The sequence below is a fragment of the Syngnathus floridae genome, chromosome 15 (genome assembly GCF_059516105.1).
Source record: "Syngnathus floridae isolate MCC-2025c chromosome 15, RoL_Sflo_1.0, whole genome shotgun sequence".
NCBI lineage: Eukaryota > Metazoa > Chordata > Actinopteri > Syngnathiformes > Syngnathidae > Syngnathus > Syngnathus floridae.
The window spans coordinates 8186323-8209712 of record NC_142427.1 but is presented as its reverse complement, the minus strand read 5'-3'; the positions used below and the strand labels follow the sequence as shown (position 1 = coordinate 8209712).

General features: G+C 41.2%; 1 protein-coding gene across 1 annotated transcript; it reads left to right on the top strand.

The window, feature by feature from the left end:
* Nucleotides 1–544: 544 nt before the first annotated feature.
* On the top strand, nucleotides 545–22467 carry cxadr (CXADR Ig-like cell adhesion molecule). The gene is made up of 7 exons (XM_088399010.1): nucleotides 545–728; nucleotides 11059–11228; nucleotides 14037–14241; nucleotides 17609–17764; nucleotides 17858–17980; nucleotides 18497–18635; nucleotides 20142–22467. Exons 1-7 carry the CDS (start codon nucleotides 677–679, stop codon nucleotides 20419–20421), a joined length of 1125 nt encoding a protein of 374 aa, XP_088255136.1. The 5' UTR covers nucleotides 545–676; the 3' UTR covers nucleotides 20422–22467.
* The last annotated feature ends 923 nt before the right edge of the window (nucleotides 22468–23390 follow it).

Sequence of the window (23390 nt, the reverse complement as noted above, 5' to 3'; positions counted from 1 at the left end):
ATTTGTGGTAACATCAGATCCAATTAATGTATTTTGGTCACTTCTCATCAAAAATCTTTTGTGCAAACTCATAAACATTACCCAATTCGTAAGCCAAAACTTACAATTCTCACATACTAATAGAACGTATCAATTTCAATCGGATAATGTTTGGTTGATAAGCAGCAGATATGAAATGCGTTCACCATTATGTTAAAGCACTTATAGGGAGGGAATTAACAAAACTGTGTAAATGCTGCCATCTAGTGGATGATTAACAAAATAGTGTAAATGCTGCCATCTAGTGGACCGATGGCCCAGTTACACCTCATGAGGTAAATTTAAAAGGTTACTTTAAGTGTAGTCTGCACATTTTGACGGATTTTGACGGGTTAAAGGTCAATTCTTGTCCTTGCCATCGCCAATGCGTGATCGCGCGTTATCTTTTCAATTTAATTGCATAACGCAATAACACCATTTAACCTTTAGATGGCAGCACTGTATTAAGTTTCGGCTGACCAAAGGTCACGTGACACCCTGCGGCTCCCTGTGCACCTGCAGAGAAGAGAAGGAGGAGCGAGCGGACTTGTGTGGATGCTTGGCGAGAGCTCTGCGACCGCCTTTCCCCTCTGCAAACAAGTTTTCCCGAGTAAAGTTTTACCGAAACGACTTGGACTGACATTTAACTGCAACGGGGATGGAGGCACCTAACGCCTGCTTGTGGTATTTGCTGATCAGCATTTTAGGGGGTAAGTTTTCTGTCATTAAACGCGACTTGGATTCCGACGATATTTTTCCGGCTGGGAGTGCGAGTGGTCAGCCTCGCTGTGTTTTTTGGAACGTTAAAAACCAGTGGCGAGAATTTGCACACTTGCATTGTTTAAATTGATTATGCGCTGATAACTTTGTTGTATTCTCAGGACCTGAATGAGTAGTAAAGTGTGCATAGGACGTGCTTAATAGAAATAACTAAATAAAATGAAATAATTAATACAATGCTCAGCTGGGGCCAATTCCGATCCAAGGTCAGTTTCAGTATAAATTATTAAGCGTCGCAACTACGCTCGTGTTAAATCGTCTCAAGAACTTGAATGAATTTATGCACTTAGATCATGAGTTTGATATAATAAAATAAACCATATGTATATTTATGTGGCCTCTTTTGATTAACACAATAGCCGGAGGGTTTTTTAAACCTGTGGCTGCCCTGTAGCGCTTCAAAGTACGCACTAACAAATAAAACTAAATCCAACCTTGAATTTCTTTGTGCTTGTGTTGGCTACTAGTTACTATTTAACCCTAGTGACCTTTTACTTAAGATTGATAATGTGGCCCATTGAACCAAAAGTCACCCTTTTACCTTACATATCTCTCTTCTAGGCACAGATTTCTATTTTAATATTTTTTGTGATCTTACAATCCCTTCTTATTTGTGTATTTATATGTTGCTATAAAACTGCAAAACGTGTTGCTGATAAGTACATGGGTGTGTTTAATGTCCTGGAATTTACATTGAAACTCACAATACTACTCCCACGCTAAACAGCAAGTGAAGTGTGATTGTGTTTTTGTTTCACTATGTTTTCTGTTAACATTAGGAGAATTGCTTTTTACTTTTAAGTAAATTCCACCGAGCATTTTCTTAATAGCATCAAAGCCATCATGTAACAAAGAAATGCTTTGTTGGGATTGTGGGGCATACAATGTTTAGATTAAGGGCAATTTTTTTTTTTTTTTTTTTTTTACACTTCTTTTGTCTCACGGTTCACATTGTTTGTGCTTGTGTGTGTGCGTGCTAGTTTGGGCTCATTATCATCCCAATGGCAGCCTGGCCTCATCATTTGGGCAATGTTCCACTTGAGCAGTCAGGAACAGTATCTGTCGAACTGGTAGCCTTCTTTTGACAGTTTTGTCTTTAGGAGTAAATCATATTTGTGAAGCGCTCTTTAATGCTGATATAACAAGGAAGGGTGTTTCTGCTCTACTTTTTTTGTGCAGTTTGTCTGATGCAATTCAAAAGAAAATAAGTTGAACCGTGAGGAAAGGAATACAAGTGCTCTGGACAGATAAAATGTAAAATCAACAATCTAGTAATTGTGCTTCTGCAACCTCGCCTACCATCTGTTGTGCAAACAGTCATTCATTTCTTCCCACCGTTTTGAAACTTACCACTTAAATAAATTACAATCCGTCTGTGCTTTCCTCTTCTCGTCTGCTACTGAGTCTTTAGGTCAATACTGGAACAATGTCACTGACCTGGGAAAAACAGAAACCTGAGGAAACAGCAGGCCCAGAGTGCAGTTACCTGATAAGACTATAAGTGAAGGCTGTGGCCAAGAGCCGGTTGCTTAGTTACCTTTTGAAAACACACACGCACTGATCCCGTCCGTGAATGCACTTTGTGTGTCGACTATGTGTACGTTTCGAAAAGCTCCCCTCCCCCTTTATATGTAGCTAGAAACAAACAACCCTGATTTTAGTTATTGTTGTTCTGCATGCTTTGAATAATGTGATATTTTTTTGTTACTAGCAGAATAACTGGCCTTTTTTTTTTTTAAATTTGTAATGTAATAGAACCTGTCAAGGTTCATAGGTGCCTCCGTCCGCCATTGTCATTGGCCCCCAGGGACACGGCTCGTAACGACTCCAGGTCACATTCAGCCGCCCGTTGCCATCACTTCCCTCCTGACACAGGTTGCACCTAAGCAGCCGCTCACTGTCGCCCTGCCCTTGAAATCCAAGCGGGAACCGCGTGGAATTAGATTACACTCCAGAGCACTGCTCTGTCCTCCACAATCTGAAGATGGAGACTGAGGATGGAGACCATGAATATTCACAGTGCCTCACGAGCCTTCTGCCAACTGCTGTTAAACGATACGGGAATGTGAAATCCTGCTCCTGCACTACCTCATCCCTCTTTTCTTTCCCCTCCATTTCATTTCGGTATAACTCAATGAACAAATTGCCGCCTAGCATAAAAATGAATTGATTAATAGAAGCGCTTGTTTCCCGGTTCAGTTAAGGGCCGAGCAGCCGTTCTGTATTCACAACCCCATTCCGTTGTGACAGGTAGGGAGTAAAACTTCCTTCACGGGGGATCTTGCCAACGCATTCTTGTGCGAAGATTCTGGAAAGACTTGTTTTCCACCATCTTTTTTATTTCAAACTGATCATAAGGTTGTTTCATTTTAGTGACGCACATTTGTTGATTGAGTGACATTGGATCAAATCATTTATAAGAGTTTTTGAGAAGAAATACTTAGCGAATTTCAACGGAAGCATTTTCTTCTTGCTTATCTATTTACACAAGGTCATTGTGGTGCAGTTTCTGCCAGGCCCCCCCTGGAGTCCATCGGTTATCTCGCCCAGCTTCTGCGAGGGTGATGAATACCCTCGAAGCACATTCATCATTTAGCCGCCACTTGATGCCCAGCCTCTCAGTAGCCTTTGCTCTTAATGGCAAATAAGAAGGAGCTCAGGGACAAATAAGACGTTGCTGTGATGATGATGGTGATTGCTCACAACATTCGTTAAATGATCATGTCAGGGCTCAGGATGTTTTTTTCTGGCAATAATGAAGTCTCGTTATATTGAATCGGTATGGTAAATGTTAGCCCAGGCATTCCTTCTCACATTTGAGTTGTGGGAAGATAATTGCTTTGTCTCCTCCAGCAATAAAACCCCCAGCTCTCCTTTCTAAGAACAGTCGAGGTAATTGTTTGTCTAATCTTGAAAAATATTGTGGTTCTGAAAGGGCGGCTATAAAAAGGTTGGGGGGGGGGGGAGTGAGCGAAGCAGCTGTTGATTTAGACGATTTTAGCACACCTAGCTCATTAAAAAACATCACAGATTGTTCGGTAGGATTGTGGAAAAAGGCAAATAATGTCTGCTGAGATTACTTTTGTCAGGTCACATCATATGCACTGTGGACAAAAGTGTGTGTGTGTGTGTTGTATCGACATTGTCACTTTTTCAGCATCAGCTTGACCGCTTGAATGGTGTGACCCTATCGACCACATTAGATATGCCAATTTATGTTTTAATCTTGTTTGGCAGCCGAGGGAATAATCAATCACTATTAGCTGCTCCAAAGCAAAAAAAAAAAAAAGAAAGCTTGGCCATCCCATGCCTTTTTTGTAATCTGTGCACTTTGTAACCGGATGACTCAGCAGCCGGTTTTCCCCGAGTACCATCCAGATCCTACACTATTAAAACCAGCCAGGAATCTTAGCTCTTTATTTTACTTTAACATTTTCCTGCCAATATTTTATTCATTCCGTAGATACTGCACATGTGAAAAAAAATGAGATACTTAAGAGGAAGTCGACCCTGGAATTTTCTAATATGTTCATTCAATGTGGGCCATTGTTGTCTGGCAGATCCTCTTTGTCTTCTTCCACTGTTTACAACTTCTACTTTCTCCCTTTGTTTTCTGCCAACTCCAAAACGATCCACTACATAATAGCGGTAAAAGTAACCAAAATGTTTCTTGTTTTTTGAATTGTTTTTACCTGAAAACATTTGAGTGAAATTCTCATTTCTGACAATGCACAATATTGTAAAATTCAAATAAACGGCCGGGCACATGGAAGCCATGGAAGCCGTGCCTTTTTCTTTTCCTTTTTATTTTTTCAAATCTAGCCAGTAAAGATGATTCTGATTCCGATAAGAGCTCCTAGGTGACTCTTCAACTTGTGTCGCTGGCGCGATAATGTTGACTTTACTGTTTGGCTTCTGTTGTTTGTCCTCTTGACAATGAAAATGAGGCATTGCCCTTCGTGATCTTTCGGCCATTTTTTTTTTTTCTTATCTGGAGTCAAGTTACGGGTCAGCAAGGAACTTTAAATTTAAATTGAATCTCTGCTTTATTGATATCGCCCATGCAAAATGCATATTTCTTTTGTAATTGTATGATTTTATCTGAATTTGACCAGTCAGATACAAACTTAAATATGTATCGTCATCTAATAGTTGAATAATAGCTGGGATAATATATTGTATAAAATATATTTTATGTCTTTCTAGTGTGCCATAGTTTACTGCACAGGTGTCAAACTCAAGGCTCGGGGGCCAGATACGGCCCGCCACATCATTTTATGAGGCCTGCGAAGACAAATTGTGCATCAAATTTGTGTCATTACTAGAATTGCAAATTGTCTTCACTTTTAATATCTTTTTGTTTTTAATATTTGACCAGTTTTTACTCGTCCGATTTGAAAACGAGTTATTTGTCAGTTTATTTTGTAGCTTTTACTGTAATTAATATGAGGTGCTCATGCATTTATTTCATAATGGCCCTCCGAAAGAAGCTATGACTACAATGCGGCCCGCGTAAAAAATGAGTTTGACACCCCTGGCTTACTGGATTGCCTTTTTTTTTTGCTTAACTAGTTCAGCTAGGTTATTTTTACCATTCCCAAATTGCATCTTGTCACTTAACGTTGTATGCGGAGTAGTCGTTTTTGTGTCGGTGCTGAGTGTGCGAGCTGGAGGCATGAATAAACCCGGGGGCCCCTGTTAAGCTGTAACAACAACTGACAGTCTTTGCCTGTGGCGTCCTACAGGCTTCATTACCCAGGTGTGTTTACAACTTTGGCTTTCAAGAACCTCCGAGTGAAGAAGAGACTCTCCAGCTTCGCAACATCTGCTCTGGCTGTCCTGCCAAGATAAAATGGAGAAGACAAAAAGGGATTATCCATCTTATCTGTCAACAGCTTTCTTATCTTGATGTCCTGCTGGAGTGTCTCCCTCTTCATACAGAGGACAGGAAGGGACAGTCTGTGTTGGAACATTCTTAGTAAATCCTCAGAATTTGAGTGGCACGGATATGTTTAGATGTTTTCATCCGTGCTCATGTTCTCCGGGGTTTCAGCAGTAAACAGATCTTTGCATTGGGATAATGTCAACTCATTTGACAGAATGAGTTGGCTGCGATATAACAAATATTGAAAGTAGCGCTTTTGAGGAGCGCTACTCGCGGGAGATGGAAATTCTTTGGCGCGTCAGGCAGATATGGAATGAAAAGTTGCGAAGTGGAAGTCTTCTGTCCATGAATTTATTCGTATTTATTTTTTATAAGAAATATTTTATTATTGATTGTTTTGCATCCTGGTTCTAAGCTCATCCATGTGTTGCCAAAGTAACTTTCTTTGAGTCCATCACAAGTCTGGATGAAGTAGGATTTTCTGCACTGCATTTAAGTCGGAGTGTTTGATCAATGTTGCTGCCTCCTGATCTGAGTTGGAACTTGGCCGTGTGCCCTGGGGCACTCACAAAGGCTGGGGCGCCAGCAGGGGCCCGGTCCGTATCAGGCAGGCCCACTGTATTTGTTTTGGGGGATGGTGGGGGGTATTTTATGAAGAGAAACCCCTGTGTCAGGACAGACGAGGAGACACCACACCCCATTGAGCTTTGTGGACCTCAGTCTTTTCTAAGCTTTTCGTATAATTTTCTGGGCTGGATTGGAACTGCAGGTCTGATTACCTCATGTATGGCCCTATTGTTTGGGTCACGGATTGGGAATTTGAAAATATCAACTTGATCTGATCTGGAGTGGCATTCAAGGATTTATATTTAGTTTTTATCTTTACTTGAAAAAAGATACCTGATATCTTATGGCTTTGGATTTTTTTCTTAATGCCAAACCGGATCCCCCGACACTTCAATGGTGTATCTTTGTGGTTATCTTATTAAAATGTTATTTTCTAAACCTCGTCAGCCATGAGATATGAGCTCTGCGTTTGTATTTATTTGTGCTATTTTGCACCACTTCTCAAGCCATGCAAACTATTTTCACATGCTCGCTAATTGCTCCCAGGGAAGTGTGTTCTCCCCTGCAAAATCTGGCCGACATGATTTTGTGCTTCTCCAGCATCTCTGATTGAAGCCTTCTTGTAATATATTCTCCATCCCCCCCTTTTTTTTTGGGCTATCTACAGTGTAACAATAATACATTTTGTAAAGCTGTTTACAGCTAATATCTATTTTCAATATGCTGCTTTTCCTGTTTAATTTCCTCCAAGACTATATTGTTACTTCTGCTGTTTTTTTTTTTTCGTTTTTTTTTTTAATCATGAAGATGTTATCGTTGTTGTTGTATGGCTTGGCGCCAAGCCTATCAGCTTTGCGACAACGTGCAACATTGTGAAGGGCTGGGCCGAGCAATCAATGGAACAATCCATTCTAAAATCTGATAAAATGTTTCTTTAGTTTGTTGCTGATCAAACCTCTAGTGACCAGAAGGTTAGCAAATGGCGGTACTGTTTTTAAAAGTGCACATCCCCTGACTATGACATCGCAAGTGCAATTAAGACTTGCTGAGTTTTTCCATTAACTGACCATTAAATTCCAAACACCAATGGGAATTGCAATCTCTTCCCTCTTGTCGGTAGTTACTTTGTTGCTTCTGTCGTTCAGCACCACCGGGTATTTCTCATGCATTTTAATACATGAATAAAGTCATCCTCTTTTTAATTATTATTGCAGCAACTGCTGGGAAGACATGAACTGCCACATATAGGAAATAATCATATTTGTGCAGTCAATTTGAAACAAAGTTTTCGAATGAAGGGATAAAAATTTAAATATTTACCCGATTCATCGATATATAATCAAAAGCTTAATCGATCATTGCAGTATTTTCCGCACTATAAGGCGCCCCGGATTATAAGGCGCACCTTCAATGAATGGGCCATTTTAAAACTTTGTCCATATATAAGATATATACATTTGGCCCGCGGGCCGGACTTTGGACACGCCTGCCGTAGTGGCTCAATATTGGTCCATATACAAGGCGCACCTGATTATAAGGCGCACTGTCGACTTTTGAGAAATTTTGAGGTTTTTAGGTGCGCCTTATAGTGCGGAAAATACGGTCATCGTTCGTTGCAGCCAATGTGAGTACCTATGAAGTCAACAATCTTCTGTGTCAAAACACGGCCCACGGGTCCACTATAAAAGCTGTCAAATGGCCGTGCAGCAAAAGTGCGTGCCGTTTGTCACCCCTTCATCATTTAATGTCCAATTATGTCAAAACAGCCTTTAGGTCATTCCTCACTTGCAATTGATGGCTGCATTGTGGGCAAAGTGGAGCTTTCAGGCCGCATTACAGCCACAATCTGAATGCTTCAACATTCCCAGCTATTGCAACGCTAAATAAACGTCACTACACACACATCGCTTGAAATTCCTCTGGGTACACTCGGGCGAGTATTCAAAGGCTTTCCTTCTGAGCGCCAACCAAGTTAAGAAGTTATCTTGTGCTGTGAGCAAGATAATTGATGTTCTCTTCGGCACAGTCACAGGGGACGGGCTTAACTGTTTGTGATGGCGAGTGTCGAAGCTATTTAATTTACTCATTCCACTGCCCCTCGACTGCTATTTCACAATAATGAATGTGGTGTTTATTCAATCATTATGTTCTATTCAGGAAAATGTTTCGTCTCCTTTAAAAGGCTGTTTGGATTCTTTTGAAAATCAAATGTACCATCATATATTTCCCTTGCCAGCAACAATCGGCATACAGAAAAGTTAAGGCAACAAATCAGTTTCCATCTCTAAATATATTTTGAAGTTGGAGGACTTAAATAGTAACCGGCTTCCATTCAACCTGCCATCTAGTAAACGTGCCTGCTTTTTTTTTTTTTTTTTGCACTGCCCATTGTCACTGAAGCTCTCCCTTTCCACTCTTAATGGCGCCGACTCAATCGCCACAGCAAGCCACCCTTCTCCGAGGCTTTGGTTGCCAGGAGACGGGATTCACTCCCCATTGTATGCCGACAAAGGTGGAGGGGGTCGCCGCAATCAGTAACATGGCGGAGAATTGGACGTCTGTTGGCTCTCCGTAGTCACTCCGCAAGTCCTCGGAGGGAGAAGGACATACAGTAGCGTTGGCACCATTGGTCAATGGAAGTATTGAATGGGACATGCTGACAGCCTAAATTCCTCACGCTTGTTTTCAGTCTCTCGGTAACCGTTCTTGACCTACTGTAGTACAAACTGAACTGGTAGAGTAGCAAATCCAGTGTCTGAGATTTTGCAAATATTTTTAAAAGCTTTGAATATTGGATGCAAATTCTAAAACGTACTTTGAGGCGTTGTGGTTGAATTTGTAAACTGATTCATCAATTAAAAAGTGTATTACAAAATGATTTTCCCTAGTTATTGTTTCTTATCCAATTATTATTTTCTATTGAGACATGGTGTTATTTAATTAATATAATTCAAATCACTTATTTTTATAATTATTATATTACAATGAAGTCATGAATTTGATCTACCTAATTAGTTTTGACCAGTAATAGTCAGACACACTGTTTATTTTCAAATTTAGGAGTCACTTTTTTTTGTAACTTTATTTAGGACCCCTTAGAATTAATTTAAGTTCCTTAAACAACCCTATAAATATTTGTATGTATGGTAATGTCTTTTTTTTTTTCTGACCCACATTCTTTTTTTGATGCTGTATTTGCAGTCGAGTTATGGTCATCGACATTTTGCACAGTTCCGGACTTTTTTTTTTTACACTATCTGGATTTGCCAGGTGTATCGCTTCCCATGTGTTGACTGAATTTGGAATCAAGCGTTACACTCTGTGTGTTCCTCTGCCCTGGCACTGCCGTCACCTGAGAGCCACCAGCCAAGCCGAGCCGATCCGCCTTTTGCATACACAAAGCTGACATGATATGACGCTTTGAAACTTCACGTGTCTGTGGACTAAAATAGTATTTGAGATAAATCCTATACGGTCCATATAACTTATTAGACGATCAAAAGAGAACAGTACTTTTGTTCTCCCTTTACAAGCACCTTTGACAAATTCCCGAGCTTCCACGTCACAATGTTTTAAAGCTCCATTGGAAGAGTGACAGTTTTCTCAATATTACTTTCCCTGTCTTTAGCCAAAAGCAGTGGCTGGCGCCCATGGGAATCTGTCAAAACGTTCAAACGACCAGCTGGAGCACTATGATGTCAAAAGTATGTTTGTGCAAATGCTCAACGGATTTAAGCCTCAACAACCGTGCTTGTGACTGCGCACTTGTGTGGTGTATTTTAATTCACTTCTGCAAACATGGCCCAATTCCAGTATGAAATTGAGCTGATGCTTTTGAAATGAGCCAGAGAGCTCAACCTGTAGCTACCGTTGATTATGCACACTGGGCAAGGATCTTGGACTTGATCTTACCCGAGTCTGGAGTATTAAAAGAAGTAGTAAAACAATCAATGGCTCGGGATGTTGTTCCAAACTCGATTTGTGTGTGTGAAAATCTTTGTGGGATGGAAATCTCGTAATTATTGTAATCCTTCCAGAAATAATATGCAAACGTTGCTGTTAATGAAGAGCTCACACTTGCGTGGTTTGGCAATTAGTTTAATTACCGTTGCAAGTTTAGTCATCTCCGTGTCTTGAAATGAGACTTTTTTTTTTTAATTCAAGAAGGATAAAGAAGGATTGCTCTTTTTTTTTTAATCTGCAGGAAATTTAAGTGACATCTGTCAGTGTTTTGTTTTTAACGTTATGTTTGTTACACCTTGCATTTCAGTAGCGACATATGGTGGTGGTTTCATTTTTTTTTTTTTTTTTTTTTTAAGCCAGCACCCGCTGATTCAAAGGTGGATGGCTGTCAAACGGATTTTAATGTTTTGAGACAGCATGTGACAACTTCATTCTTTATGCAGCCTCCCTTTTACATTCTGGGTTTTAAATGTCTCATTGAATGGAGAATATTAGCCCAGGAAATTACTTGGCCCATTCGTTCGAAGAATAAATACTCAGCTGAGTTTGCAACATGCATTGGTTATCTCTATTACTGTTTTTCACTGTGTGTTTTACCTTATGCATATTTTAAAAGGTACTTCGCTCCTCCAACGCCATGTAGCCATAGTTATTTTATGAGTGCAACATTTTCTGAACCAAAACATTTGACAGCTTACAGGTTTCCTTTTTTTTTGTCTGCTCTGTAAGTCACTGTTGATTACATCAGTGAGAAAAACAAATTATTGCAATTATGCTCTAGTTTTAAAACAATTTGTTGGTGTTGCAATGTGTAATGGTTGACTCTTGTATTTGTGTCCGTACAGGTTGGACCATTGGACTGGAGATAACATCCACAGGGCCGACATCCATCGAGAAAGCCAGCGGTGAAACCGTGAAGCTAGAATGCATGTTTACTTTGAGCCCTGAGGATTCTGGACCGTTGGATATTGAATGGAGCCGTCTGTCGTCAGACAACCAGAAGGAAGACAAAGTGGTATGTGGCAACTAGAACATTACCGTCGTTCTTTTCAAACAAAATTGTTGCGACCTTCTGTTGTTGTTGAAACATTTGTAGAAAATCACCGGAGATAGTTTGAGCAAAAACGGGAAATGTGCCAAAATACCTCTACAGAAATGCTTTGAGTGCACTGAATGCCCAAAAAAATCTATTTATTTATTTTTATTCATTTTTTATTTTTTTTTATTTTAATTTTGCCAACAATTTCTTCAACTCATGCACACCCCCACAAAGTGAACTAAAATCGTGGAGATGTGATTGTTTGGCCAGTGTTTGGGTTTTGGCATCAATGTACCGTGCCTGCATGGTTTATTAAACAAGAGGTGAAATGAAATACAGAGGCAAACACAAGTTGTGTATTTTCATAAGAGCTTTCAATATATGCACTATGTATGAGAGCAATGTAATTTGAGCCACATTCATTTCCAGTGACTTTGTTCTCTCGCCTTTTACTTTGTGTCTCCCACACACACATGCACACACACACATACACGGTAGGAGTGATGGAGGGTTTTTCTTTTTATTCCAGCGCCAGCCAGTTTCTTTCCTTTCCAGCATGGCACTCAGCCATGTAAAATGAAAACGACACAAGTCCATGCCTCTAGTGCAGGGGTGTCAAAGTCATTTTTTTCGCGGGCCACATTGTAGCTTCTTTCGGAGGGCCATTATGACTGTCAACCCAAATAAATGTATGAGCACCTCATATTATATACAGTAAAAGGTACAAAACAAACTGACAAATAACTCATTTTCAAATCAGACGAGTAAAAACTTGTCAAATATTTTTAAAAAAAGATATTATTAAAAGTAAAGACAATTTGCAATTCTAGTAATGACACACGAATTTGATGCACAATTTGTCTTCGTGGTCCACATAAAATGATTTTGCGGGCCGTATCTGGCCCCCGGGCCTTGAGTTTGACACCTGTGGTCTCGTGGATCCCCACATGCCCTCAAGGCGTCGACTGTCATAGAAACAGTTTTGTTACTGTTGTTTTTTTTTGGGTTTTTTTTTTATAGATGTGCTCGTATATTGTTGCTTTACTGCAATACCTCACAGCGCTCACAAATGTTTCCTCGTAATTCTCTCTTTATTTTGTGCTCGGGTTGGATAGTTTGTTTGTGTAGAAAAGAAGTTTCCCTTGGTATTTGTTACACAAGCATTTTGTAGCCAGTCTTTTTGAAACTTCAACAGCTAGGGATACAGGAGTTTTGTTTTTACAATTCCAGATTTTTTACATTGTTTGAGTTAATCACTGGCGAGGGAAGGGCAAGTCTTATGACTCAGGATATTTTGCTGTAGAGCAGTGTTGGTCGAATCTGTAAAACTAGCATTGTGGTTTTGTGATTTGCCTCACAAATGACTTGCACCGCTTCGTTTTTCCTCACCAAGCAACGGCATCACATGATAATGACCTCATAATAAAAGTGACACAATTTTTTTTTTTTAAAACCTCTGAGCTCGTCCACAGGTGGTGATTTTATCATATTGTCAATTATATCCCCACCAGCCTGTCATGTGCTTTTCATTTTAATTCCGCAATGATTTTCTTTTCTTTTTTTAGTACTTCATTATTGTCATGGTTATAGTGTTTGACTGAAAAAAAAAAAAGTAATAACGAGACGTGTGTAAAAATACTTCCATCTGTGCACCTGTAAGTATTTGAGAATTCTTGTCTGGCTGAGCTTGGGGCAATTTAATTTCCGCTCCTTTGTGGTCTCATCTCACATATTGCTGTTATTACTGCCCATGTTCTGTTCCCCAGCGAAAGTTGAAACGTTCACCCCCCCTGACAACTCTGTGGAATGTTAACTGAATTACCTGTTTAGGTTAATATATACAAGATGAGCACTGACCCCCTTTAACCCTTTCGCTGTTCCGTACTAGCAGAATTATTCTTCAAAAATGGTTTGGCAATCTGGATTTTCTCCAGGGGGTTTTCCTCCACCAATAACTCCATTCTTGATTGTTATTGTGCCATGATTAGTTTTCCCTGTTCTATTCTGAAGGAAAATGTTGGCTTCACTGGCCTTCATTTTTTTTTTTCCTGCTCTTAAGACCCAGAGTGTGGGTGTGTTTGTGTAGGTGGATAAGAAGGGGGGAGTGGACATAATTGTGGTCGCCTGTCCTTTGTTGACACAGCAGGTGTTGATTTGACTCCACACTGGCCGCTTTGTTTGTTCCACCTTGGCTCCACTTGGGAAGACTGAAGGACATTGTGATATAAAAGAGCTTACTTTTACTCCTCTGGAAATTTCCCCAAGCTTTCGACATTGCGGATTAAACGTTGTGTGCAATTGTGCATGTATGTACGTATAGGCAATATGATGGGGGTGTGACCTTTTGTGCAACATCCTTCAAAATGTATTTTTGTTTGTCTAGACCAGGGGTGTCAAACTCATTTTTTTCGCGGGCCGCATTGCAGTCAGTGTCTTTCGGAGGGCCATTATGACTAAAATAAATGTATGAGCACCTCATATTATATACAGTAAAAGCGACAAAACAAACTGACAAATGACTCGTTTTCAAATCAGAGGAGTAAAAACTGGTCAAATATTAAATAAAAGAAGATATTATAAGTGAAGACAATTTGCAATTCTAGTAATGACACACAAATTTGATGCACAATTTCGCCGTATCTGGCCCCCGGGCCTTGAGTTTGACACCTGTGGTCTAGACTTTATATACCCAGTACATATTTGCATTTGAACATCTTTTTTTCTCGATTCCATATGAACAGACGGATATTTAAACTTAGCAAACATGCTCTTCTCCGTAACCAGGTGATCCTGTACTCGGGCGACAGGGCCTACGAGGATTACTATCCCGCTATGAAGGGGCGAGTACACTTCAATTCAGCCGACCCCAAGAACGGGGATGCCTCCATCAACCTGACAGGCCTGAGGTCGTCGGACTCTGGCACTTTCCAGTGTAAAGTGAAGAAGGCTCCTGGCATCCGTGGCAGAAAGATGCTGCTGATTGTCATGGGTGAGTAAAACAAAAGCAAAAAAATAGCTCAGTACCCTCAGCGTTGTTTTTTTCCATCTCTCCTCTATATGCAGTTGAAATCACACACGCTTTGCCTCGCTTGGCTGTTTTGATTTAATCCCCACTAAAATTGAGAACATACCCTTCCCAGAGGCTGTAGACCACTGACCTCCTCGTGTTACAATTCTGTGTTCACCCACCCTGATTGTCAAAAGTGATCATCTTTTACCTCAATATTGAGGTCATTATTTATCCCGCATATCTGTCTCGAGTACATTTTTTTTTAGATACATTTAGAAAATAACTCTTCATGCAGCATTGATGTTCATTTATAATTAACTGACTATAAACGTCAATATTGGATGTATTTTCCTTGCATTAGAAATGAACTGTTTTTCATAAAAATGCAATTCTTTATTTTTATGCACGCTAGAATGACTGACTCATCCCAGTTTTGTGTTCGATAACTTTCTGCAAACAACACTCATATGTGTTGCTGATTGGTCCACTGATCAAATGAGGTTGAAAGTGAAATTCCTTCTGATTGTGCGTCCGGGAGAAAACGAGCTACATGTAGCACTCTTGTGAGATAAGCGCTACATTTTGCCCTTATCGTAGCTATGTGGGCTATTTCAGATAGTCGCTTTCCAAAAATGGCTCACATGCACTGCTCCCACCAGTTCAACCAGAAATATTCCAGCTATTGTGCAAATTTCAGAGCTGTTGACAAAGCTCTAATGAAGGTTGTTACTGTAAACAGTAAGTTTGACTTGATTATGACAATGAATTCCTGAAGTTGTCACTTGACTTCACTGCCATTACTTTATAGTAAATTAATTTAGCAAACGAGGTTGACTATAGATGTTTTTTCTTGGAGGATTATATTCGATTTCAACTCGAAGCAGATGAAATTTCATAGAGGAACCTGATTCTCAAATGTTCCTCAGAAAGGTTGTGACCCCTGAGGCAAAAATGCAGCATCAGTGACAGGTTGACGTCACTGGCCTGCTCCACTGACAGACTGAGAAACTCCTTTAATTCAACCCCAGAAGGGAAACAACAATATCACATTCCCTCAAATGTATTGTAGATCTTGCACACTGATTTCCATGCAGCGTATTAATGAATACTCTAAGAACTCGGAATTGTACAACCTTGTCCAAGGTCACTCGTCTTAATTTTTGACAGACATTCCCTTCCGCTAACAGACTTAACGTGACCCGGCTCTGATGGTGGTTAATATGCTGACATCTCAAGTGTGTCTGGCAGAGAGGGAAATAGCTCGAGGCTACATCTCTGACAGGTAGCTAGCTATTGACCCTAGGGACAGGGATGTTCTTAGCAAAGACACACTGACAAGGAGAAGCCAGGGCAATTTGCTGCCTGCTCTGCATTTTACCTTTAGGCCCATCTTGTCACCGTGTGGCTCGTAGCGGGAACACAAACACACGTCTATATTAATATATACAACCAGGCCAGGTGTTGCTTTGCCTTGTCACGACCGCTGTTATTTTTAGAAATACACGCGTGCTGACAACCGTTCCCCTTAGCTTGTAGCTGGACATGGAAGTTGAGAGCGTGACAATATTTGAGATGTTTTATAGCTTAATTGGTTAATTTAATTGATTGGATATGCTTTATGAAGATCTATGAGGTCATACAATGATTGTCCGATTATCCTGTCAAAGGGAAACATCAGAGATTATCTCGAGGCGTAGTTCAGAATCAACGGGATTCTTTCTAGAGATGCATCAACTGAGCTAACAGGGGGAAATAGATTTATAGCAGCATCCAAACTGTTTTGCAATCTACCAATCATGACCAGACCAAAACACTTAAAGGTATGTTAGACTTTGGCCAAATACTCCCAAAGGACTCTCGGATTGACCTCTCTTTGCTGTGAAAGGCAGACCTGGTATTTGGTCATCTCCTGGCCAACCCAGCCCCTACAGTGAAGCAAAACACTCCCACAGCATGATGCTGCGAGGAATGTTTTTCAACAGCTGGAACTTGGAGCCTTGTCAGGATTGAGGGAAAGATGAATGTACAGACGCGTCCTGGATGGAAACCCGTTCCTAAGCGCTCTTGACCTCACGGGAGGGCAACTGTTTAGCAGAACAACAAGCCCAGGCACACAGCCAAGCTATCAAAGAAGTGGCTTCAGGACAACTCTGAATGTCCTTGAGTGGTCCAGCCAAAACACAATCCGATTGAACATCTGTGGAGAGAGTTGTGAAAATGGCTGCCCATCCTACTTGATGGAGCTTGAGAGGTGCCAGAAAAGGGAAATGGCCAAAAATAGGTGTGCCGAGCTTGTGACATCATAGTGATAAAGGCTTGAGGTTGAAATTGATCTCAAAGGAGCTTCAAAATAAAATTCAAGACGACTTTTGAAATACCGCTGGAACGTAACTTAACGTAGAAAACTGTAAATTCTTTCCAGACACATCGTATATCCAAACCGTTCTGCATACCTACCTCAAGTCATCTTTCATTGATTTGCTCTACCTGGCTTTTCTTGAAACGCTTGGCTTTTCTCTTCAACAATAGCCCTTTCAAGTTTTGCCTCTTTCTGACCTAAATGTATGCCACGGTGGATATCCACTATATTATTTGCGTATCTAGGACACATGATCGCTTTGGAAAAACCCATAAATCCCAACCCCGTTATTCATTTTACAATGCCAGCTTAGCTGTTCCTTCTCTCACCTTCTCCTTTAACCTCATCTTTCAAACAAATAAATGTATTTGTAGCGCATTCCTAATGTGAGATGTGTTCCAAGCCTTTGACGCATCCACTTTCACCTTTTAAAAGATGTCTCGTGAATGTCATCGCTCTCTGACATTTACCGTGTGCGGTCCACGTTCGCCTGAGTGTGTGTGTTTCGGTACAACTCAACAGCAGCAAGAGCAGTCAGAACTCAGCCTTGGCCTCCATCACACTACCATCTGTCCATCATCTCTTGCTTATTTATTTATTTCTCTCTGTCCTGTATTTAAAATAATACCATGAGCTCTGAAGCACTGTCAGTCTCGGCTTAATCCTGGCAGCCAAGCGCCGCCCTTCCGCTTGACACCTGGTTCTCATCTGGAGCCTTCCATTTCATGCTCTTGTTGAACCCATTACCACACCATGATGTCAGTCCTGTCAGAGAATACGGCACAGGCTTGGACCGTGGCCCTCTCCGCCTACCCCCAATCCCTGGCTGACAGTGTGTCTGGGTTTCACCGGTCTGCTTTTAATTTGAAGTTTGTTTTTGAACCTCCCATCTCATCTCCTGCCAACACTGACTAACCAATGTGTTTGCACACATTTTGCTTTAAGATGGAGGAGCTTAGCCAACATCATTTCTTTTCTCCCTCATAGTTAAGCCATCCAAGCCCAGGTGCTATGCTGAAGGACAGACACAGGAGGGCAAAGACATTGTTCTCCGGTGTACCTCCAACGAGGGCACCCAACCCATGCAATACGGCTGGGAGAAGACCAGTAATGGAAAAGTGCTGCCTGCTTCCGGTGTGCTAGGTAATGCTTTTAGTCAATAGCACATAAAAGCTGCTTTCACACCATTTAACGTCCTGTTAAATTCCTTTCTGCATTGGTTTGCCCTTGCTACAGACCCAGTGGGAGGTACCCTTAATGTGAGGAACGCATCTGCCAGCGCATCTGGCACATACCGCTGCACCGCCACCAACCGGGTCGGAAGCGAGGACTGTATACTCTATCTCAATGTCACGCCTCGTAAGTATACTTAACATTCGGGGACTTTTTGTGTCGTGATTTAACACTGCACAGCAATCAATGATGATGGATGGGTACCAAAGCCTGCACGGTTTTGGTACGGACTGATTTGGGTCGGAGCACTGATTCAACCAAAGGGTGCCTCACCCAAAAATCACAAAAACTATCAACTTGAAAGATTTATTATTATAATTATGGTGGTGATGATGACGATGATGATTACCGTATTTTCCGCACTATAAGGCACACCCGAAAACCTCCAATTTTGTCAAAAGCCGACAGTGCGCCTTATAATCAGGCGCGCCTTATATATGGACCAATATTGAGCCACTACAGCAGGCGTGTCCAAAGTCCGGCCCGCGGGCCAAATGTCTATATCTTATATATGGACAAAGTTTTCAAATGAGCCATTCATTGAAGGTGCGCCTTATAATCCGGTGCGCCTTATAGTGCGGAAAAAACGGTATTATTATTATGATATCAAATCCTTGAAGTCGTTCTCTCCTTTGCACTCAGCTCCCAATACCGCCGGCATCATCGCAGGAGCCATAATTCTTGTACTGCTGATCCTCATCATTATCGCCATCATACTCTTCTGCTGTTGCCGTGCCCGAAACAGGAAGAAGTATGAGAAGGAAATCTGCAATGAGATAAGGTACCCAACCACACTTACATTTGGCTCACTGATAAGGACAGATAATAAATATATCATCTTGCATAACCACTGTGGGGAAAAAATCCTTCCTAAAATCTAAATATTTCATACTTGCTGCAAAATATAATATTATATCAAAATCAATTGAAAGAAATGTATGTAATCAATGTAGTACAACTTAAAAGATGCAAACGCTTCCGCTGCAAATGTGGTGTGATAAATGACAAGGCAACATGATTAAATGATGAGGAAATATTGGAATAAATTCAAATGAAATATGGGGAATGAAGTGACGTAAAGCATCATCCGTCATACTAGGTGTGCCTAGGAATTTCTTGCCAGATGTAAAATATTGGAAGCAGGCACACTTTTCTTCCCTCAGTACATCAGCGTGTAGAAGTGCACACAAACACGATGCCACCCGCCATTTTTTTCGCCTCCATCAGCGGTTTTTTTTTCTTTTTTTTTTTTTTTTTTTACACCACTCCTCAAATAAACAGCTGTGGTAATCAGTTTGAAAGCTTTGTTTGCTCTGTGTATCCTGTGTCATGTCTGTTGCGCCCGACCGACTGCCCTGCCCCTCCCCTCCCCAGCGCACCATCCACCTCTCCATCCGGCCCCCGGGCTCTTTGCAACCAGCAGGCTTACTATCACTCTGCTGCGGACTGAATCTGTCTAAGACCACAATGTGACACTGCTCACGCTGTAGGACAAAGAGGATTAGACCACTGGTCCTGTCTAGAACACACAGACACACATTTGCTGAAACACCACCCCATGACGCCATGGACAACACAAGCTCTGTGGCCCCCTTTGGCTCAGTTTGGGCGAGCATTTAACTGGATTAATGCTTCTTATTAGCTGCTAATGTGGCTGCAGAGGGAGAAGAGGGCATTGGCGCTTTTTGGTGACTAGCTCCACGGGCGATTGCAGTCAGCAGCGTGGCTAAGCGGTGCAGACGTTACCCCCGCCTCATCCAAAAGCGTCTCCTCCGCTAATTATTTCATCAATAATTTGTTCTTGGCTTTAAATGAGTCAAGTGGTGGTGTTCTTGAAATGACTTATCTTCTTGAGTCTTCATTGTTGTCCTTATTATGACTTGTCTAGAGTACATACTTAATTGTAGCAGTGTCAAACTTGTTTTTTTTATTGTGGACATGAGCATTGCGGAGGCTGTGATGATTTCTGTCAATACTCCAATTGTCTTTTTATCTATTCATGTTCATGCTCACCTTTTTAAATATTTAATATATATATATTTTTTCAGTTCAATGAACAGGTCTATTTTCATACATAATATGACCCACATTATAAAGCATATTATTTTTGTGAAGCATTTTAATATATTAATTTTCAAACATAGAATGATTATATGTTTGAAAATTAATATATCACCTGAAGTGAGACAGAATAAAAATATAAAAGAAGCAATGGAGGGAATGGGGGACTTGTATGCTGGGTTTTGTTCCATTTTCTAAAATGTGCCACTGACTGATTTCCCCTCAGAGAGGACGTTCCTCCCCCCAAGAGTCGCGTTTCAACGGCGCGCAGCTTCACAGTGGGTAGCCAGCGTTCCTCTCTCGGCTCCATGTCACCTTCCAACCTGCACGAGTACGCCCTGAAACCCCAGTATGACAAGATCCCCTCGTCGGAGGAAGACAGACCACCGAGCCACACCCCTTTGCCCCCGCCCACCGCTCCCAGGATGGCGGGCCCCAACCTCAGTCGCATGGGGGCCATCCCCGTCATGATCCCTGCCCAGAACAGGGACGGCTCCATCGTTTAACGTGGCCTCCTCTTGCTTAGGGGACGGCAAGACCAAGGGGAGGGACCAGAGCAAGGGAGTGGGGGCAAAAGCCACCTAAGATGAAGCTGGAGTTTCAAATGAGACAAAATGAGAACTTACTCCTCCAATGAAGACCTGACTGCTGTGGTGCTGAGAAGAGAAATTTACCGAAGTCACGCCAGAGCACATAGACTTTTTTTTTGTTTTTTTAAATCAATCACAATTTAGAAACATTTATCAATTTTACTTCCTGGACTTTCTCGCTGAAACATGAACTTGTAGCGGAGTGGTCAATTTAGAAATTTATTGTGTATATAATTGATTTTTTTTTTTAAGCATAGTTGGCCCATGATTTAATGATACTGTATGTTAAGAACAGATCCAGACTATCTGTACAGCAGTATGAATGCATGTGTGTGTATATGTCTTTGTGTGTGTGTGTGTGTGTGGCGAGATGAACAGTTCAGCGCGACAGGATTGGTACCTCGGACAAATTTAGTTGCCGAATGGGATCTCTGAGCAAATGTGTCATTTTTATGTTATGAACAATTTTGGCTTCAACTGTTTATGTTTATGCCCGCGTTTGTAAAATGTAGAGCTCATTTGTTTTCTTCTACTGCCTACGCAATTCTGTTATGTAAGTCTTTGCTAGGTTCTAGCTAACATTTAATTAAGACCAAATGAGATGCTCTCACCTTTTGGAAAAATTACAATTGTGATCAATCTGTTATATTAGCGAAGCCCCCCCCGCCCAGTTTCAAATGTCCCATCTGGGATGAGAAGCATAACAATTGCTGATTGGAGGGTTTGTGCATCCTCACTTTGTGATTGGCTGGATTACCGTGTCTCGAACAGGCTTAAAAAACAATAAGTACCCCCCCCCCCCTACACACACACACACACACATGCATTTACCTCCTCAAAAGGGGGCAGCTGGACAACGGGCTTCACTGAGCAATTAGCTTTGAATATGTTTGACGGCCAAAGGACCACAACTCCTCTGGCCACCACACACACACGCTAGATGTATTAACAGCCCAACGTTCATTATCATCTGTTGCAGTCGTAGCCCCCCACCCCGCCCCCCCCATCTGTGCCAGAGAACACATAATCCTCCTTCTGTGAGGTTGCATTCCAAAGAGCCAGCATCTTGATTAACCTTCTCCCCACGCTCAATATGAAACCTGTCATGGCTTCTGTAGCGTGAATTGAAAATGTTTTAATGAAGCAACATTCCCATTATAGCGTGTGATAAAATAACAGCAGCCACTTCATAATAAAGCCCCTATGCAACTATGTACTGTATCTTCATGCCAGATGAAAACGAAGAAAAAAAAGGGGCCATTATTCTTTTAGGGAAGTTGGAATACACAAGAGGGGAAATTGTTTACTTTGTGCTCCAGAGCCTTACTCGTTTTCTTTTTGACTGCTGGCTTCTGTTGTGCCTTGTCCTGGTTGTAGCACATCCACAGCACTGTGGTCGTTTGCATCGTCCTGGATGGCCGTTGTAGTCCACAAAATATTCTTCTCTCCACTTCTGATGTTGTCACGCCAATGAGTGTCACATTTCCACTGTCTTAAGAAAGTTTATTTCATTTGCATTTACTTTCCAATACTTCGTGTATTTTTGCTTGGTTGATTTTTTCTTTCTGTCTAAGAAAGTCGTGGCTGTATTTTGTCCAAGTATTTGTGTCGAATAATACCAGCTGTATGAGTGATGCTCTGCTGTTCTCGATGAATCAGTTACAGTACAAATGTGTGTGAGTGTGTTGTGTGTGTGTTTTGCAGTCTGAATGTGAACCAACGTAGAATTCTAGATTCAATCTACGGAGGTCTCGGCGGGTAGTCCCTCAATAAATACGCTCACAACTTTGCATAATATTAACAATATTAACTGTAGGTTTTTTTTATTTGACTAATATTATATGAAGATCTCCTTTTCAGTTTTGCACTGTGTATGAAATCCAATTATCCATTTTTTGTGTGTATTTTTGTGCTGTATTTTTGGAATAAATAAAGTCCCTCTGGACACGCAAAAAAATAAAATCCCCGTAAAGCTTTTTTTTTTTTTTAATTATAAATATTTGCACACAACATCTGTCTGCTTAATTTCTCAAGACGTGAGCTCTCCAGTGTGTCGACCTCCCGCCGTTTCTTCTCCTCTGATTAATTCTAATCGCTCAGTGAATTCCATTCCCAGACGCTAGGTGAGGCACTTAATGACTAATCAATCAATAAAGGGACAGGCTTCTTTTAACGCTTACCACTCAGCAACCACACAAACACAGTGCTTTGTTTGCCAACCAGCACAGTTAAGCCAACGGCTCAACATGTCTACTATTGATTCTTTGTCTGTCACCTGCTGCTGTGGAAGTGTGGCTATTTGTTTCTGCACGGGATTTACTTTTTTTTTAATTACAGCCTATTTGCTCTGTTCGTTAATGCACTGGCTAATTACCATCACTGCCAGCCAGCACTAATCAAAGTTGCGCTGAATTAGCGCTGCCATTTAAAATGCCAGATTATAAGAAACGCTTCATTAATGTGTGGAATCATTTAAGTCTCATTTTTTGTGACCGCCGATGGTCTCTTAGCACGTTTAACGGTATGCCGGTCATCTGGATCGATAGCGTATTATTTGCCAGTAGCTCGGCCTCGTGCGGGCCGTTGACAGGTTGTCAATAAAAGGGACGAAAGCACTTAGTAGCCGTGCAAAGCGGACATCCATTGGTATAATTGGATGTCAGTAATAGATAGGACCCTGGAGCATTGATCTGTGCCTAGTCGAAGTCACTCATGGAGTTTAATGGCTCCCCGCTAGTGTGTGTCAGGATGGCTCAGCCACAAAGCGCCATCCTGCAAATGGATATGTCGGGATGTAATGGTATTTTTATGGCCGTGTATTCCAAATAGCCATTAAAATCACGTTAGCGGTTGGTGTGTACCAATTCGGATTTACAAACAAAATG

What these genes read in the sequence shown, in the direction of transcription:
- cxadr (XM_088399010.1), top strand. Translation starts at nt 677, where the DNA reads ATGGAGGCACCTAACGCCTGCTTGTGGTATTTGCTGATCAGCATTTTA. An exon ending in ACCAGAAGGAAGACAAAGTG is followed by an intron (nt 11,229 to 14,036) that starts GTATGTGGCAAC and finishes CTCCGTAACCAG; the next exon opens with GTGATCCTGTACTCGGGCGA. An exon ending in GATGCTGCTGATTGTCATGG is followed by an intron (nt 14,242 to 17,608) that starts GTGAGTAAAACA and finishes TCTCCCTCATAG; the next exon opens with TTAAGCCATCCAAGCCCAGG.